General features: G+C 34.8%; 2 protein-coding genes across 6 annotated transcripts; one reads left to right on the plus strand and one right to left on the minus strand.

The window, feature by feature from the left end:
- Positions 1-896: 896 nt before the first annotated feature.
- On the minus strand, positions 897-2,821 carry LOC122518232 (NTF2-related export protein). Of its 2 annotated transcripts, none has more exons than XM_043637028.1 (4): positions 2,457-2,821; positions 1,476-1,562; positions 1,250-1,394; positions 897-1,069 (listed from the first exon to the last, which is right to left on the minus strand). In XM_043637028.1, exons 1-4 carry the CDS (start codon positions 2,562-2,564, stop codon positions 909-911), a joined length of 501 nt encoding a protein of 166 aa, XP_043492963.1. In that variant the 5' UTR covers positions 2,565-2,821; the 3' UTR covers positions 897-908. The 2 variants fall into 2 exon arrangements, with proteins under 2 accessions (XP_043492963.1, XP_043492966.1); XM_043637031.1 differs by lacking the exon at positions 2,457-2,821 and adding an exon at positions 1,650-2,005.
- Positions 2,822-2,847: 26 nt separating this feature from the next.
- LOC122518230 (PHD finger protein rhinoceros) lies at positions 2,848-15,061 on the plus strand. 4 transcript variants are annotated; one of them, XM_043637024.1, is made up of 10 exons: positions 2,848-3,264; positions 4,372-4,421; positions 4,530-5,044; positions 5,171-5,327; positions 5,572-5,724; positions 5,852-6,139; positions 6,230-6,403; positions 6,481-6,650; positions 6,808-6,931; positions 7,021-15,061. In XM_043637024.1, exons 3-10 carry the CDS (start codon positions 4,587-4,589, stop codon positions 14,587-14,589), a joined length of 9,093 nt encoding a protein of 3,030 aa, XP_043492959.1. In that variant the 5' UTR covers positions 2,848-3,264; positions 4,372-4,421; positions 4,530-4,586; the 3' UTR covers positions 14,590-15,061. The 4 variants fall into 4 exon arrangements, with proteins under 4 accessions (XP_043492959.1, XP_043492961.1, XP_043492960.1 ...); XM_043637026.1 differs by having other exon boundaries at positions 2,848-3,159; XM_043637025.1 differs by having other exon boundaries at positions 2,848-3,060.
- The last annotated feature ends 5,066 nt before the right edge of the window (positions 15,062-20,127 follow it).

Here is a 20,127-nt window from a genome sequence, read left to right on the forward strand (position 1 = left end):
TATACTCATTAATACTCAAAAATTATAACGTAAATACGTAATTATCGATATAAATATAATTAATTTAATTCATTACTCAGTAAATATCGTTACTTATTATGTTATTCGAGTGAACAATATTTATCATTTATTTTATGGGAATTTTTGAACTTATACTTTATTAAATCTGTGCTTGAAACTAAGTAGAATGCAATACAGATGCAAAAGTAATAGTGACCAATGAAATGTGTCTTATGACACTGCCTATTAGTACATTCAATATATTAACATTAATAGTATACAATGTAATTTCGGTTCAATTGTTTATTTGTTTTTAAATAATTTGTACCTGTGATAAGCTAAACTATTATTTTATTATTTGTATTCAATGAAAAACTGAATTCAAAAAGAAAAATTAATGATTACGCAAATGAATTTTAGATGATGGGACTTAGAAATTACTATTATTATAATTATTATTATTATTATTATTATTATTATTATTATAATTATAGACAGGAAGGTCCTTTGTTTTATATAATATGTATTATAGTAGTTTTTATGTCTATTTATATCTGTATTTATTTTTTATTTTTTCATGTGAAATTACATTTCTAAAGACCAATGTACTGAATTCACTAATACAAAATTTTTAATATTGCTTTATACATTCATATAAGATCGAAAAATAAAAATAAAAAATTAATTATGGAACTAAAATGCTTTCTTAAATCAATAAAGAGCATCATAGAATAATAATAATAAAGCGATGTCATATTTTATGAAATTTCTTATGTATAATGTGAACATTTTCTTAATATTATTATATAATATAAACAATTTATAAGCAAGACATACGTTTTCATTAAAATTATCTAATTAAATTATTATTTAACTATACTGTTAATTAATATATGCATTATCCTGTGTTATATATCTACTGCTCTGAAGCAGTCGGTAACAATTTTCCATTTGTCTCCAACCGCCGTGATTAAAAAAGTTTGATTGAATGGTTTCGAGGACTTTTCCTCAAGTTTGACTTGTCCGCTGACTTTAATGAGGAACGTTAACTCTGTTGATGCTCCTGGACCTGTTATCAACAAAAAAAAATCAATGTAATGCTAAAGAAGTATTGGCGTATCATATATCAAACATTAATTTCTATATTAAATCTTAAAAAGTTTAAGTTTATTGAGGAATTCTATTACTATATATAATCAAAGTAAATATTATTCTGTGATTAGGATAAATATTTTAGAATGATATTTACTGACAACAGGTTGTGCATCTAAAGTAACAATAGTATGTTCTGAGGGTGGTAAATCTGTCCAGAATTTTTGGATATTTTCTTTGTTTTCTACACCATTACCGTTCCATATTAAAGTAGCTACATCCATGTACAATCTTGACATTAACTGAAATATAGAATTCAGTTAAATAATTTAATAAATAAAGAAATTAATTGCTCGTCAAAACAAAATAAATAAAATACTCACATATCTTCTTTTGTCCAAATTTTCGTAATACAATTTAGTAAATTCTTCAGCGGTTCTGCACGCTTCATCAATTTTACTTTTCAAATCCTATAAAAATATTATTAATTAATTTAATAAATAATCCTGTTTTACTTGATAAAAGTATAACATAAACTAAACGTAATAAATGGATACCTGTTCCATTGTAATTAATTTTTGTTGCATTTAATTCATTAGGAACAAATATTAAAATGTTTATATTATATATAATAACAACAAAATATTTATACTAGATAATAGTAGCGGACGCTAGCAACCAACACGCGTGAGTATAAATTTAAAAATAACTATAATAAATCAGAAGATGCACATGCATTTTACATATGTATAAACTTGTATAACCATGCGTTTATTACAAGATGTTTTCTTGTAAGTCTGCCCAATCAATTCTAACCTATGATTTTCTTGAACCTTAAGTCATGAAATATAAAAATTGTATATAAGGGTGTACTTACATGAATTTATCAAAACAACAATAATAATAATAATAGTAATAATAATAACAACACATATAATACAAATTTAATTCAAGGGATTTAACAATTAACAATACGACGAATAAAAATTATTTAAGATAATTATTTTTACTAATACGTGTGAAAATGAATAAAAATTCATTTGTGATTATAATTAATAAAAAAAGATTGACGCATAAAATAATTTATCTAATCGAAATAATGAAAAGATTTAATTATTAATTTAAATATTTAGTAATGAGTAATTGTTTTGAAAAGTGCAAAATTAAATTTTGTTATGTTTTTAAATACTTTCTGTATTGCGAAATGATAAAAAATGAAAAAAACGAGATAAATATTGATAAAAATAAACGTAAGATGATAATATTTAAAAAGATGGATAAATAAAGAATACAAATAATAAAATAAGAAAGAGTTATGATAAAAATTTGTAGATTCCAAGAGGGGGCGTGTAAGTCACATGTACCTGTTGACCTCCAATCTTACTGTAATCCATAATCCGTGAAGGCAAATCGCGAGATCTCGCTGGGTCGGTCACGTGACATCGAACTTCCACAGTTATTTTTTCAGGCATGATGGCGCCAAATGCCAGTATTCACATTTATGTAAATATATTATCGATTCGGTGCATTTCGCGATTAAATACGATCGGTCACGGTTGTAGGAATTATTATTGAAAATAGCCAGAAGACATAGGATCGTAGCAAAGTGAGTACGAACTGGCTATATGTTACTGGAATCGCTAATGAGGACATGTTGGTTAGGCTGCTGGTGACAGAGGTGTACGCACTTATCTCTGTCAGCTCTGTGGCGATTAAATAATAATATCGTTTAAGATTGGCATCTTTGCGGTGGTTAATAAGCTGTTCCGAAATCACGTGCAACTGTGCGCGCGTAAATATATTCGGCTAATAGATCAATAATAAGGTATTTAATGGTTTTCGAAGTGTGTGTAGAAACTTGTGTGGACTGCGCCCGAAGGTGCTGCCATCTGTATTGTCAATGTTGTTGGGTAGCTGGAGCAATAGCAGGAGCAGGAGCAGGAGCAGCAGCAGCAGCGTAATGGAGACGTGAGCATTTTATCCGTGCGAATACCCCGTTTATCGTTATTTCGCGCGTATCATGTTATCTAATGCTCTCCTCGGCTCGCTCGATCGAGATTACGTACAGTGAGTGAAACCGCTTTGCGATAGGATTTACATAGATTTTCCGGGATAGCTCTGTGCCAATGTTTACATGATAATTTAGGATGGGAACAACCTTTTACGATTTTCGTACGTTTAGTCATTTAATTAACTATTTATTATAAATCGAGCTTGTCCGAGGTTGCAATCGGTTGATTAACGATTGCCGAATCTCCACGTTACACTATTATTCCCATTGAACTTGGTTTTTTATAACCTCTTCTTTTTCTACAGCTGAGACAGGAGTGTTGAATTGTGCTCAGCCAGTGGCTAGGATTGTGTAGTAAATAAACATTACTCTGTGTCTAAACAAATGCAACGACAATGACGAATATTAATTAATGGTGATATTTAACACCATATAAAGTATGCATCTAAAACTTGATTAATGGAGTTCAAAAGGAGATGTCATTAAACCGGACTGGCTGTGCGCGATTATAATTTCATTCCAGTCTTGGCACACTGTTTTGTTAGTAACCTCTATCTTTAATATTTTAAGTGCATGAGTGTGTGAACATATTACAGGTATTGTACTTGATATAATGGTTACTATCAAAACTTAGTCATTTACAGTTTTCTTCTACTTTTTGTTTATATACAAAAGTGCTTTCCCCTTATGCATTGTTTTTCACACTTAAAGATAGAAATCAGTTTATCAAATCTCATATTAATTGTCAATGTTTTTATTTGAGACATTAGCATGATATGTTTACATGTAATTACGTGCTTAGATTACATTAAAATAATGTGCACTGCTTCTTTGATACAATGCAAAGCATGCATTCATATTAAGTAAAGAATAGTAAACCGTGATCAATCATTCATTAGATTTTTTCAACATGTTCAATGAAACTACTTTAAATTATTGTACACCCAATGTTAATCATGCATCAAAATTGCATAGAGTCTTATTAGAAAGTATTATATTAACAAGACAATATTTAAAACATCAATTTGATAAACATTTGGAGATAGGTTACTTCAATTTTCATTTAGTTTTCTTCTTCTTTTTATTTTGCATTGACAAGATAGTAATTAAGATTATTATAAACAATTCTTCATCCAGAGAAAAACAATTATAAATAAAAACTATTTCATTGAAATAGTTTTAACTCTTTCTACTTTATTGTCATTTTGTATATATGTATTAATGATAGGCAATAATCAATGTAATGTTTTTACTTGTATTTTTTGCAGTTCAATTAAAAGTCTACTTTCAAGATAATAAATATATGGATAACTATGTAGTAAGTATATTTAATAGCTTTTAATAATAATCTATATATCAAAAATTGTGTGTGTCTAATGTAAAGACAAATAACAATATTTATTCATTCATTTGTTTTTGTTTTCAGGGTGTGCATAGCCCACCTGCATGTGCCACGTATCACTAGCTTATTCGGTCTAGTAGAATGGCACAACGAGGGAAGAGAGTCAACAGAAACGACAATGATTTGGCGTCTTGTCCAGGCGCGATTAAAAGGCGTAAATGCAGATTGGGACCGGCTGCCACAGGTTCATCGGCCCTTCCAACAGCAACGGGGCCTTCAGAAGAGGAGGAGACGATGGCGTCGTCCAGTCAAGGGGGGGCATCCTGGACCCCCCGACCTGTCAGTGACATTAAGATTTCAAGTATATACAATCGATCAGCTGCTGAGGCCCCAGCAGAACTCTTTCGTAAAGATCTGATCAGTGCTATGAAATTACCGGATAGCGAACCATTAAGTTCCAATGAGTACTGGGTTATTACTGATCAGTGGAAACAGGAATGGGAAAGAGGTGTTCAAGTACCTGTTAATCCAGATTCCCTTCCTGAACCAAAGGTTACGCAAACATCTCCTTTGAAATTACAACACGGTGAATTCAAATTGTAAGTATCAATCAACATTCTTAATAACATACTTTTCACTTTAATATATTATTCGCTAGATAAAGCTTTGCTTTTTCTTTTCTTTCTTTTCTTTCTTTCTTAACATCAGTTATTTTTCATTCGTAGACCTAAAAAATTTATAAGAATATCCCGAGATGATTATTTCAATCCTGAAGATCATCATTTAAGTACCACACCTACACGAGCTGAGAAAGCTTGTGCTTATGATCTGGATGATACAGATATTGCTTGGTTAGATGTTTTTAATGGTGAAAGAGCGCAGGTAAGGAAATAAAATGTGATAAATTTTTATATCCTATGCGCATGCATTGCACATATAGTCAGATTTATATTAACAATCAATTTGATGATATACAATTATTTTAAATTCATACATTTTCACTGAACATTTATGTACATTTGTAATTGCAGTTGCATTGCAATTTAATATATATTTAATTCAATTTAAAAAAAAAAATATTTCAAAATCGGAACATCTTTCTATTATTGTTTTTATATAATTTTAGGCTGGTCAGTTACCTATCACAGAATCAGAACTGGAACATGTAATAGAAGAATTAGAAGTACGGTGTTGGGAAAGAATACAAACAATCGTTAAAAATGAAGAAGGTCTTGGAATTGAATATGATGAAAATGTTATTTGTGACGTTTGTAGATCCGTAAGTGTTTTACAATTCGATTATTCTTATCATATACTTTAAAATTTACTTTTTTAAAGAGAGTAAATTAAAACATAAATATAAATTTAATAAAGTTATTTTTTCTTTTCTTTCTTTTACTTATCAGCCTGATTCTGAAGAAGGAAATGAAATGGTGTTCTGTGATTGTTGCAATATATGTGTACATCAAGCATGTTATGGTATTACTTCGATACCAGAAGGTTCATGGTTATGTAGAACTTGTTCCTTAAGTCAGCGACCAGACTGCGTTCTGTGTCCAAACAAAGGAGGTGCAATGAAGTGTACACGCAGTGGACAAAAATGGGCTCATGTATCTTGTGCACTTTGGATACCAGAAGTTAGCATCGGTTGTGTGGAAAGAATGGAACCAATTACAAAAATATCCAGTATTCCGGTAATTATTATAAATTCAACTTAAATTCTTTAAAGTTTTTACGATCTTCATATCTTAATTTTAAATATTCATATAATTAATTAATTACAGCAAAGTCGTTGGGCTCTTATTTGTGTTTTGTGTCGTGAACGCGTGGGTGCATGCATACAGTGCAGCATAAAGACATGTAAAACAGCATATCATGTTACTTGTGCTTTTAAATATGGTCTTGAAATGAAAGCAATTATTGAAGATGAATTAGCCGATGATGGTGTCAAATTAAGGGTAAAATATATTAATATTTTACCGTAATAAGTAAATAATACAAATCTTTGATTCATCGATTGTCTTTTTCTCGACAGTCTTATTGTCAGAAGCATAGTAGAACGAATACAAAAGATAAAGTTGGTGTTGGAGGAAATGTTGGAAATAATGGCGGTAATGGTGGTACAGATTCAGAAGATGGTGAATCTAGAAAACGTAAACGCAAGGATATGACTTCAGAAGAAAAGAACCAAGCTCGTGCAGCCAAGTATGTAACGCCGGCAATTAGAACTAAAGTTCTTAATTGTAGTATTAAAAAAAGCAAACTGTACGTTTTTATAATATTGTTTTAAAGATTTTTTCGTTGCATTTTTCTGATATTTACTTATTTATTACATAAACTAACATCTTTATTGTCATTTTAGATTACAAGAAATAGAAGCTGAATTTGATAAACACGTATCTCTAAAAGATGTCGTATCGCAACAGTTGGATATAGATACTGACGCCGTTATATACATTTATAATTATTGGAAGCTAAAACGAAGGGTAAGTTATTGGGGATGGTATCGTGAAAAAAACACGAGATCGTTGGGCTTTTATATAAGAGCATCGATATTTATTTTTTTATATTTTAGGCTGGTCACAACAAACCGTTATTGGCACCACGTTGCGGTGAACTTTCAAGTGCCGGAGCACGCGCTCAAGGCCAAGCAGCAGATTTAGAAAAGATGCGTACATTCGTACAGCTACGACAAGATTTAGAACGAGTCAGAAATCTCTGTTACATGGTTGGTAGACGTGAGAAATTGTGCCGTACTTTCTTGAGGTTACGCGAGCAAACATTTCACAAGCAATCATTGATATTATCCGGACCTCCGTTACCATCGGCTGTAATTGCATCTGTACTGGCAGCTAATCATGGACCATCGATATATGATCGTTTATATTCCCATCCTGATTCAGAGGAATATACGCGCGACGTTGATACAATGATCGCAAGAATTGCTGGAATTAGATCACCGACACCAGTCTCGAGTAATGAAAAGAAAGTACAACCAGATTTTAATGGTGCATCTAATAAAAAGATCTACTTCAATGGTTCGGTCAGAAAGAAAAGTTTATATGGTAGTGACTTATCATCTATGAGCAGTAGTGAACCAGACGTAATTAAAAGTACTGTCAAGACCTCCAACAAATGTTCGAACAAATCGAAAAATTGTCAACTCGAGAGCGACTCAAGCACGGAGGATGAAGTAATAAATTCACCCAAGACGAAAACAGCTAGACGCAAAGCCAAGAAATCATCTGGTGTTCAAGATAGAACTCATTCTTTGCTTCAAGAAAGTAGTGAAAGTGATAAATTAGATACTGTGAATAATAGATCTCGTACGTTACAACATATGGAAAAAGAACTTGGTAGTGCAACAGGAAGTGAGAGTGATGAGTTGTTGACTTTAAACACCAATTCGGCAACGCGTCTAGGACCTTCTGCTGCTTCAGCAATATATTCAGATACGGATTCAGATTCTCAAGAACATGCTTCTCATTCAGCTGTACTTATAACTAAAGCTGCAGTTAAGGAATTTTCTGCAGCAGACATATCGAAAAATTCGCAAAAGAATTTCACTTGCAAAGATACTAAACAGGATTACGTTGACGATTCGACTAAGAACAAAGAGAACGTTAAGAGCGCGAAGAAAAAAGAATATCCTTCCGCTCTCATAGTACCTCAAAGACAAGCTGCGAAAAAGGCTTCCGAAATCATGCAACGATCGCAAGCTAAGAGGGACAATTTGACAACAGAATCTGTCGAATTCGTTAAATCGCCCGGCGAAGAAACAAAATCTTCTAAACAACCTAAAGAGAAATCATCCGGTAAAAAACAAAAGGATAATAAAATGTCTAAAGATCAAACTAAGACAAACGACGTTTATGATTTTGACAAAGAATTTGGCGACGGTATGGAAATTCTCGCTTACGTGCCGCAAAGACAAGCTGCGAAGAAAGCAGCTGAACATATTAAAAGTGGAATGGGTACTAAGATCGTACAACCCGATGCCGAAACGTTAGATGTTAAGCCAAAGAAAGATTCGCCGGATAGCGGGAAAAAGAAAGAAAGTAAGAAGGAGGAAAATAAGAAGGAAGAAAATAAGAAGGAGGAATCACCCAAGAAGGAAGAAATTATTAGGAAAGAGACGAAGGAGGATCCATCGAAAAAATCGAAAAAATTATCAGAGTGCAAATATTTATCTTCTGTATTATCGAGTAATAGCGAAAGTAGCAGCAGTAGTAGTTGTAGCAGTTCATCTGAGAGTAGCAGCGACACGGACGATAGTAAAAGTCCTGTGCAACAAAATCGAAGTTCTGTTAAAGATCAAGCGTCTTCGTCTAATACGTCTTCTGAAAGTGATACTGGCAATCAATCCAAGAATAAGGCTTTAGTTAAACGACCGTTTGTTAAATCGGTAGACGAACCTATAGAATCTGATAAGAAAAAGATTATAGGACGAAAACTCAAGAAGCTGCCCGATAAGAAGCTTAAAACTTCCGACGGGCGGCATGGACCAGAGTTTCAGCCGCCGTCTACTGAAAGAGAAGAATCAAGCGGAACCTCAATCTCTAAAGAACATCAACAACATCAACATCAACAGCAACAGCAGCTACAACAACAACAACAGCAACAGCCAGAAGAATTACAACAACAAACAATTAACAAAAAATCAGATCAAAGAGAGTCATCTAAAAAATCCGGAATATTACAGCCACAGCTACCAACTGACCAAAATCTGTTTAGTGGGTCTCGAAATAATGATGGGTCACGAAATCTTTCTGGGTCCAAATCTGTCAAAAAGTCCAATCAAATCGTCAAACAATCAGAACAACCATCTTCCAAAATTAAAGAAGACAATAGTACAGGATCTAGAACAAAATCAGATACACGCAAACGAAAATTTAATGATATTCTCCCATCAAAAGATGACAGAAACGTTAAAGAGACATCTTCCTTTAAGAAAGGTGAGAAGAAATTAACTGAAAAGCCAAGTAAAGAGATTGAAAAAGATATTATTAACAAGGATAATTCTAAAACGGTTGCGATAGATTCTACAAAGTGTATTGAAAGTACCTTAAAGACGGATGAAAAGAAAATCAAAAAACCTAGTAATAAAAATGCGGCAAATACGTTAGAGGAAGAAATGAAACAACGTCGTGCCGAAAGAGATAGTCCAAAGAAATCTCTAAAAGGATTGGACAAACTTCTCGAGAAACGCGAACACATGGACAAATTATCGAAAAATAAAAATACAGAAGTAAAGATAGAAAAAGCAATATGTAATGAACAAAGTAATACAAAAGGATCTGTTCAAGATACACTTCTCATAAACGATACGATAAAGAGCGAAGATCATAAAAATCACATTAGCGAGAACAAAATGATTGTTGATAAACCAAAATCAGAAGAAGTGTCAATTAAGAATGATGTTACCGAAATAACTCATGACAAATTTCCCGATAGAAAAAGTAAAAGCGAGGATAAGATTGAAAGTATGCCTACCACGGATTCTTGTGAAACTCGATTAGCTACTATCGAAGAGACGACAATGACGAAGGAAGGAAGGGACGATGTCTTTTCGAAACCGACACTCGATAAAATCGCAGTTTCCGAAAATGTGGAAAAGGAAGTTAACAAAAGAAAGAGATCTACTAATCGTTCAATATTTTCACCTCAACACGGCAGCAAAGATCCTAGCGTATCAGAATTGTTTGATTTTGACCAAGACATGTTAACGGATGACATGGTAAACGACGACGGCTTTAATATTCCTCGCGATGCCGAAGAAAGATCAGCACCGTTAATGTTTTCATTCAATAATGAATTATGGTTTAAAGAAGATTCCAAGGAAGACAGTGCTCGAGAGACATTACATTTGGTTGAAAAACTACGTATGGAATTGTCGAAAAAATCGAATCCTAGTCAGTTCGAGCTAGAACCAGTCACAGTAGAGGACGACATAAAGAAGGAAGAGGCGCAAGTCGAAAAGTCTCTCGATCAAATTCCCGAAGAGAACGAGGTCAAGATCTTAGAAACAGAGACCGTACCACCAATGCAAGAGATGAAGAACACGGAAGAGCTTGCTCGAACGTCCGACGACATTGCTTGTAAAAATCATGCGACAGAGGAAAAACGAAAATTGTGTTACACGAACAATAGTGATCATTATGTGCCCTATAATAACGAGGATCTTGAAACCTCTAAAGTAACTGTGGTCGAGCGTGCTAAGTTGGACAGAGCCGAAGCGGACGAACGGTGGGTGCCACCGAGTATAGAAAACTTTAGTTCCGCGGATGTGCACTTAAACGCATTAATGGATAATCAAAATCACCGATATGGCAATCATCAATTTACAAACGATATCGCTAACGTATTACCGGAAAGCAATCCTGATGTCTTGGTACATTCACAATTGAATATGAACATGCAGGAACAATATCTCTTGCAACAGACTCATTCCATGGTCCGCGCTGCTCAACATTTGGAATCGCACGCGGAAAATCGAGCACAATCTATGGCAGTAATGGATCAACAAGTGACAGGAATATCCACGCAAATGGTAGACGAAATAACGCCGATGGAAATGGTTAACAGGCATCTCATAGGTTTGCCAAATTCGGAGGACGATCAGGGAAGCGAAATGGATCGAGTATTGGAGAAAGAGGAAATGTCATCGGATATGAGACAAGATTACGTTCAAAACGGTTCTCCGTACAACGAGATGAATCCTTCGCGTCAGGATACTCGTTGGGCCGAGAGTCAAGTATTACCATCGCGAAGATCGACGTCTTCTTCGATCACGTCTGCCTCATCCGGTGAGGATCACACAGCGATTCCTCCGTACAAAAACATACCACCTATGCCATTCCCAGCATGTTCGGCGATGGACGCCGCGGCATATCACGCCTATTCCGAAGCAAACTCTTATGCTGGTCCCGTTTCTCTATTCCCACCTCAACCATGCAGTGCTCCTTTACCTTATCCATCCCCAGGCACGGCAATGTTTCCACCACCCTTCGGCGCACCATTTCCTACCCCGCAATCCTTGTTATCGCACGTACCTAAGCCATTGGAAGATTCGTTGAATATGCAAGCATCACCGTGTACCGCAGCTTTCACATCCTCTTCTCACAATATGGCCTTGACCGCAGCAATGGTATCACCTACGAAAGTACCAACACCATCACCTCAATCGGCACAGCCGTCGCTCGAGACGGAACACGAACCACCTCAATTACAAAAGGATACGAATGTATCCGTGATGCCACCGATGATACCATCGTTCCTCGATGGCACGACGACAACGGTAACTGCTACAGCTGCCGTAGTAACCACGGCAACGACTATAACTACAACTTCTGCATCCATGTCAACGGCAATGTCGACGACTATGTCACCTACACCAATGGCAACGGTGACCACGGCGTCGACGACATTGACGTCTACGGTACAAGTCAGCGAAGCAGCCGCAGCTGCCGTCGTTGCTGTCGAAAATACTCAAGAAGTTCAGGTAGATTGCAAGACGGTAACGGTGCCGCAACAATCCGGCAAGAAATCCCCATCGAAACCTACGAGAACATCTGCCAGGGTTACCTCCCTTCAAGGAAAATCTCCTGGAAAATCGCCTAGACACGGAGAGACAATCAAAAGTACTTCCGTTAGTAGTACCGGTGCACGTGGTCGTGGTCGCGGGGCAAAGGGCGGACAACAGCAACAGTCGGGTTATAGAAATCGTGGTCGTGGACGGGGTAGGGGTCGAGGTAGAAACAATCAGACCTCTACTATCATGCTCTCGACTTTCCCCTCGAACGCTATGCATAACGACGATTCGATTCAGAACAAGCTCGTCGGCACGGTTTACGATTTCGATTCCGACGAGGATTCGACGAACGAGACCAACATCGCAGACCTGCGGACGATGCGCGAAAGGAAAAAGTCTACCGACATCGGAGGTGAGAAGAGAGGAGGCGAAGGCTCGCTCCTGATGACCAATGACGGAATACACCAATCTCGTCTCTCTAGTCCGAGTACGTTACATAAAAAATACTCCGACGATAAGAGGCTATCGTCACCAGCGATGCACGATGCCAACGTGGCGAGTGGTGGTGGAGTAGTTGCTGGTGCCGGTGGCAGCGGTGCCGTAAGCGTTTCTGCTGTAGTCGGGAACGTTACAGCGGCTGCAGCAGCAGCAGCAGCAGCCATCGCTGAATCCGAATCAAATGCCGGTCAAGTGTTCGCCGATACTGTTTTACCGTTGCTTCCAGGTCCAGTCGATATGCGAACTTATAACTCGAACGTCGATGCACCCAGTTCGTCATTGAGCCATTCACAATCGTACGCAAATCATTTTCTCAACACGCTCGCCGCCGGTGTTTCTACGGATTCGGTATTGCCAGATATCGAGGAGGACATCGATAAAGAGCTGCAGTCCTCTCTTATCGCTGGTAGCAAACAACAGGTCGATCCCTCGTCGAAGATTAACTATAACAATCCGAGCATAGACACCGTAATGGCATCTTCGTCTAACTTCAAAGAAACCAGCAAAGTATCCCTCTCGGAGTCTCGTAATCAATTGAAAGTTAAAATCAAAGGGCCATTCCTCGATGCGAATTACGTGCCGGCATCGTCGGTACCGCCGTTGGCGCAACAGGCACCCGTCATCATAACGCCTGCCGCTACCAGTGCATCGGTGGCCTCTGGAACGTCGAATCTTCGAAGGATGCGTAAGAAGGAACTGCTGCGACAGTATTGTTCTCAGGACATGAACATGGACGGCGATCCGGCATGCGGTAACGCGACCTCGGCACCTATCATTCTACCTCCTGTCAATCGTACAGTCATAACGATACCGAAAGCTGTAGCGTCGATGACGAGTATACCAACTAGGGAAGATTACAAAGCGGTCGTAGACGCTAACATGGAAAAGAAACGTAGAAAAGAAAGGGGAAGTTTCCTCGACGCGGTGGACGAGGAAGGTGTTTCCGATCGAAGACGGGGCGGAGGAAGCGGAGCCGGCGGAATGATCTTTGGTGGAAACGTAGATCGGGGTAGGAGAGGTAGACAAGCAAAACCGTCGGTTACGACGATGTCATCTTTGAGTGGCTCGGCGTCGGGGGCAGCAGCCGCGGCTGCCGTTGCGGCAACAGGTAGTACGGCGGGTGCTACTGCAACGGGAGTGATAGCACCGACCGCTGCAACAGTCGCGGCTACGGCTACCGCAACAGCTGCAACTGCTACTACCGTCACGACCAACAACACCGGCCCGCCAAAGTTAAAGATCAAAATAGGTAACAGTATAATCGGCCAAGAAATGGGCAACGTGCAACAAGACGATAGGACTAGAATAAGGCCTCCGAAAAAACGATTGAGCAGTATTCCTACTACGCCGAGTATAGAAGAACTTCGCAGGGAGAGCATGAAATTCCGACGCATGATAATGGCCGGCTTTGACAACGACGAGAAAGCGAAAGGAAAGAGCAAGAAAGATAGGAACGGCAAAAGAAAGAGACGTCAGTCTAGTAAAAAGGAAGCTCGCGTTCAAATCTTAGAGGGTTGCGCGTCTACGCCGAAATTAATAATACGAATAGGAAAGGGTACTAGCAATTCGTCTAGCAACGAATTTCGCGAACCTAGCAATGACATTTCGAGCTTCCTCACTGGTGGCATCGACGTGGCCGAGCGTGGTGGTGGTGGTGGACGTAGCGGGGATTCGAAGAACGCTGAATACGATGCACGAATTGGTGTACCACCTGCTGAACCTTCCAAGGAGGAACACACCTATCCTATGGGCAGTGTCATTGATGATAAACAACCGACGGATTCTAATACGAGTGCCACCGCCCTTAGGAACGTGCGTTCCGCTAAAGTTACACCGATAAGATTAAAATTGACTCGTTGTCAGGAAGGTTACGAACTTAAGGATCCAGTGGCAAGTAGTAGTAGTAGTGCGAGTGACGATAGTGCGCTGGTGAACTCCTCGCTTTCGTTAACCACCTCCTCCGAGTTGACGTGTAACGATTCTAGGAGCGGTAAAATCTCGGATAATAAACAATCTTCCAAAGAGGACGATATTCCTTTGCTGTCCCAAAACGCGACACACAATTCGTCGGGATGTCCGCCTGCGCCGCTCCCACAAGGATGCCAAGTTAGGTGATAATTAATGATAATTGTATAAATATACGAGAACTATAATGAATGATTAAGATTTATATATAGGAGAACAAATATATGTATATATTATATATATATTTCAATGTATATATATATATAATATTCATATATGTATATTATATATATTATTATTCGATGTTAAGACGGAGAGAGACTCATTAGAAACGTTGTAAGTGTGTAATATAAATTATTATTAATTGTATTGTAAATGATCTGAGGGTGAAGTGAAATGTCACAAAGTGCCCAAAATTCATCTTAATTGATTTACATGTGCATTTCAAACGTGAGATGATTGCACTTCGCTAAGGTTTCTATCGTTAAATGCGCTTCCTCCACCAGCCCCACCCCGTTCCCTTAGCCACCCATCTCTTCCACCACGTATTTGATTCGGTAACACGTGACAAAACTAAGTTTTACCATGTATATGTGTAATTAAAGGATAACCATTGATTTTACATAATGCAGTTATCTATTGGATTATCTAAACAAAACGAATACCATAATATATTGTTTTTAATTGTTTTTTTATTAATATTATTATTATTATATTTTACTTTTATTATTGTATCTATTACTATATTATTATTATTATTATTATTACTATTAATATTATTATTATTATTATTATTAATATTATTATTGATACACCACCGCGATGTTACAACCGCTCGTGCAATAGATTATATTATATTTACGTTGGCAATAGATATATCGAAAAAGAAAAAGTAGTAGAAGTAGAAGAAGTAGAAGGAAGAAGAAGAAGAAGAAGAAGTAGAAGGAAAAAGAAACAGAAGGAGGAAGAGAAAGAGGAGAAAAAGGAATAAAAAAAAGAGAATGAGAAGACAAAATGTTAGTTGCACAATTTGCGAGATGTGGGTGTTTTTTATTAACGATAGAGACCTTAACGAATGCCGGAACGATAAAACAATTATGCTCTGTACAAAGAATACTTCTCGAAATCATTAATTTAAAAAAGAAGGAGCGGTTTTTAAAAAAAAAACTTAAAAAAAAAATTTAGCTATTAAAAAAGTTTTAATAAAAAAAAAAAGAAAAAAAAAACAGACACACACACCCATTATGAATATATTTCCAAAAGACTATTATATATTAAATAAACGTAAAAAGTATATATGACGAAAAAAATTGAAAACTAACCAAAAGATATGGAGAAGGGAAAGAAAGAGAGAAAGAGAGAGAGAGAGAGAGTGTGTGTGTGTGTGAGAAAGAGAGAGAGAGAGTGAAAGAATGAAAGGGTGAAAGAGAAAGGGAAAGAAAGAGAGAGAGAGAGAGAGAATGAAAGAGACGTGTTTTTATTTCTCGAAAATTTTTAAAACGAATAATTAATTTGTCTTAGCAGAAACAAAAAGAGAAAAAAAAGAAAGGAAAACAGGAGAAGTATATTATGATACTTGCTGCGTTAAATTTGATAAATGACAAATTTATTTATTTGACAGTGTAGATAGGGGTGAGGTCAGAGAGAGAGAGAAAGAATATCGCGTTGTTAAATTGTACAGAACTCGAAAGAAAGTGTTTTTACTCTCGTTGTTACATAAGAAAACTTACACGACGACGCGTTATTTAAAAAATTTCATTTGTTCGTTTTTCAATTCGTCCAACATGAAATAATAGATAAAAGCCCGTTCTTTAACTTGGACTATATTTTTATTAACCACAAGAAAGAAAGAAAAAAAAAGAAAGAAAGAAAGAAAGAAAGAAAAAACAAATGTGTCTTCTTGTTATACTTTTTTTTTTGTTCTTTTTTAAATCATCTCTCTTCTCTTCTTTTTCTGTTGTAGTATGACGTTTCTTTTTCTTTTTTTAATTTCTGTATCTATCTATCTATCTATCTATCTATCTTTTTATATGTATGTAATAATATTGTTAATAACCATGCTTTTTTCAACCCCTCCATGAACGCTGTCCTTCCCACACTCCTGTTATACGCATTATCCTTATTTAACTCGTTTCCGAAAGTGTTGCTTGCACACAGCTTCAATTATTGTGTTTATATAGAAAAGAAAAATTATTTATTATTTATACACATAGTTTGTGTCGTTCCCCAAGACAAGAAAGTTATTATTTATTATAAATAAAACGCTAAGATTCTTTTTGTTTTTTATTTTTTAAATCAAACAGATTTTTGTTCTTCGCTTCTTTTTTTTCTTCTCATTTTTTAACCATCATCATTATTATTAATATTACTACTACTACTAATACTATAACTATTACTACTACTACTACTACTACTACTACTACTACTACTACTAGTACTACTAGTACTACTACTACTACTACTACAACTACTACTACTACTACTACACCGCTGCATCTTTTTTGTTGCTCATTTTTATATACCGTGGGTAAAAAATAATGGAGGAAGAAAAAGAAGAAGAAGAAGAAAAATAAAAAGAGTAATAAATTAAATTAAATTAAATTAAATTAAAAATCTACAGTTAAAAATTAAAATAATTATTAAAATAAAATAGGCAACACACACACATACACAGACAGAACACACGAGGGGGAAAAAAAAAGAAAAGAAAGAAAAAACAAACCGGTAATTTGTAATCGCGCTAAGTAGGTGTCGAGTTATGATGCGTATACATTATAATACTCATGGTTAACGAAGAAAAAACGATCGTGCCATTTTGTACCAGTTTCGAGAGAGAAAAAGAAAGTGTGAGAGAGAGAGAGAGAGAGATAGATGCGAAATTATAATTTAAATGACTGCACATAGAATATTATCGATTATTATTATTATTATTATTATTATTATTATTATTAATATTATTACTATTATTATTATTATTATTATTATTATTATTATTATTATTTCAGTTTAATGCTGTCCAAGATTGTTAAGACAAACAAACAAAAAAAAGCGATATGTGTTAAATATTTGATTTTACGAAAAAGTACGAGATATAAGACGAAAATGATTGGTAACATTTTTATAATTATCGATATAATTAATTGATTATTAATTAATCCTACATGCATATCTTCGTTATATGACTGACTCAGAAAAAGAAACTAAGAAAGAAAATAAATGAAATGAATGCTTGAACGAGCATCACACACAATTGTAAAAACATTCTCGACGAAAGTTTAAATCTAACTTCTTATTAATCTACATGTGCAATTATTTATGTCAAGATAGTTGATACGATTTTATTACGATAACTTGGTAAAGTTTGACACCAAAAAAACAAACAAGGAAATTAAGAAAAACAATTTATTTCGTCTTAAGTCTCGTACCGATCTATCGATAAGCGAAAAACAAATAAATAAACAAACAAACAACAAGCTGGAAATAACGTTGAATGTATGTATGTAAGTATGCAATTTGTGCGTGTATGTAAAAATTTGTATGGGCACGCGTGCGCGCGCGCGCGTGTGTGTATGCTGCGTGTATATATGGGTGGCTCTCTCTATTAACGCATGTATGGATATGCGTGTGTATGCAATCCGTATCTGTTTGACGAACCAGAAATTTGTGATTCGTATATAAAAAGAGAAAAAAAAAAAAGCTTGCATAATGGCTGTGTTATCATATACGGTCGTATCACTTTCAAATGATTTTTAAGTTATTTTTCGATGAGCTATTATTTGTCGTTCAATGAAATAATTTGCAAGATCGCGCCGAAATAATAATGAACGTTAATCCCTATCGTGTCGTTTTTTAATCAATTTCTAAACTGTACTGTCAAAAATAATTCGGTCGGTTAAATTTTAATCAATCCGCCCTTGGCTTGGTTTTACGAGGAACGAAAGTAAGAAACAAAACGATTCTTCGCACTGACAGAGAGAAAATTATTTATAATCGATTAATTATATATATATTCGCTTGAAATAAAAACAAAGGAAGATATATTAGATCAAATATAAATCGAAGATCGTATTAAATGTTAAAAAAGAAAAAGATTTATAATCCGTTCTTCCCTAAGAAAGGATCGTAAAAATGACGAGACGGGGCCGACGATACGATAGTAAGACATTTCCGCGCCATCTTGCATTTTAAAAACTAAGAGAGTTCAATGACTGGGTTGGCTTTCCTCAAAATTTAAATTTGATTTAAAACAATTTTTGCCATTTTCGTTTATATTACATATATACATAATATATATGTGTGTATGTACATATGTATATATGTATGTATATATGTATGTATGTATATATATATATATATATATACACACACACACAATTATACATTTATGCATATATATATATATATAAAAACAAATATATATGAACGCAAGAAAAGCAATTATAGTTTAATAATTAATTGGTAAAAAAGTATTGTTGAAAATTAATTATTAACAAAGCATTATGAATTCTCTTGGTATTTTTTGACACAAACACATATACACACATCATTATATCTTGTGTTTGCTTTTGACAACTGATACAGACACAGACACAGACACAGAGCACGCAACGTGTAAAGGTACGCGCGAGTGCGTTGGTTCCACCAATAAGAACTAGTAGAATACTGCAGTTAAATGCAATTGATGAAATGATTTTGCGAATTTTCTTTTTCCGAATAGAAGAAACTATTTCCAAATCTTACTTTTATATATATACACGTTTAAAGCTCTATCAATATGTACATTATTTCTCAAATGATAAGTCAAGTTTTAAGAGCCTATATTGTAAATAATTTCAAATAATAATAAACGTTTGGTTAATTTTTAATCATTTCTTACGCATAAAGTAATTAAATAAATTCAATTAGAACGCTAGTATTGATAATGTCGATAATAATATTAATAATAATAATAATAGTGAATCTACGCTACTACTATTACTACTATTACTACCACTACTACTACTAATAATAATAATAATAAATAAATAAATAAATAATAATAATAATAATGAATAGTAATAGTAAACAAGAAGAAATAAAACATGAATAATATTGATATTGATTATAATAATATTAATGATAATATTAATAGTAATAATAATACTAATAACAAACAACAATAATAATAGAAACAGCAGAAAAAAAAAAGCGCTGACCACGACGAAGACGACAACAACAACAACAACAATAACAATAATAATATAATAATAATAATAATAATAATAATAATAACAATAACAATGAATTTAATAATTATATATATACATAGTTTTACTATAATGCAAATGAGTATAATATTTAGTTATTGTATATAGTGTACAAGAAAGCTGGTCTTGTAAGATACAGATAAGATGTTTTAATGTGCACATAGCCGCGTCATTGTCAATAATCATATTATTACGATTAATAATAATTACAGTTTTTTAAAAATTGACTTTTCTATATTATATCAGCTTCCTTAATATATATTTCATATGTGAGAGCCCAACCTATAGAATTAACACCCATCCATTTCAAATTCGTACCCAACACACTCCTTCATTTTTCCATCGACGAGGACAATCGGTTATTACCGTAATGAAAACGTTAGATTTCAATTGACTAAGATATTTATTTTATTCAGCCAATAATTTAACAACAACTCGTTCC

This window comes from Polistes fuscatus, unplaced genomic scaffold, assembly GCF_010416935.1.
Source record: "Polistes fuscatus isolate 324 unplaced genomic scaffold, CU_Pfus_HIC Scaffold23, whole genome shotgun sequence".
In the NCBI taxonomy this organism is placed as follows: Eukaryota; Metazoa; Arthropoda; class Insecta; order Hymenoptera; family Vespidae; genus Polistes; species Polistes fuscatus.

Excerpts from the sequence above, each read along its gene's own strand:
- LOC122518230 (XM_043637024.1), top strand. The coding sequence starts at position 4,587 with ATGGCACAACGAGGGAAGAGAGTCAACAGAAACGACAATGATTTGGCG. Across the intron at positions 5,725-5,851 it reads TTTGTGACGTTTGTAGATCC|CCTGATTCTGAAGAAGGAAA; the intron begins GTAAGTGTTTTA and ends TTTACTTATCAG. Across the intron at positions 6,140-6,229 it reads CAAAAATATCCAGTATTCCG|CAAAGTCGTTGGGCTCTTAT; the intron begins GTAATTATTATA and ends AATTAATTACAG.
- LOC122518232 (XM_043637028.1), bottom strand. The coding sequence starts at position 2,564 with ATGCCTGAAAAAATAACTGTGGAAGTTCGATGTCACGTGACCGACCCA. Across the intron at positions 1,395-1,475 it reads ATTTGGACAAAAGAAGATAT|TTAATGTCAAGATTGTACAT; the intron begins GTGAGTATTTTA and ends TCTATATTTCAG. Across the intron at positions 1,070-1,249 it reads AGATGCACAACCTGTTGTCA|GTCCAGGAGCATCAACAGAG; the intron begins GTAAATATCATT and ends TGTTGATAACAG.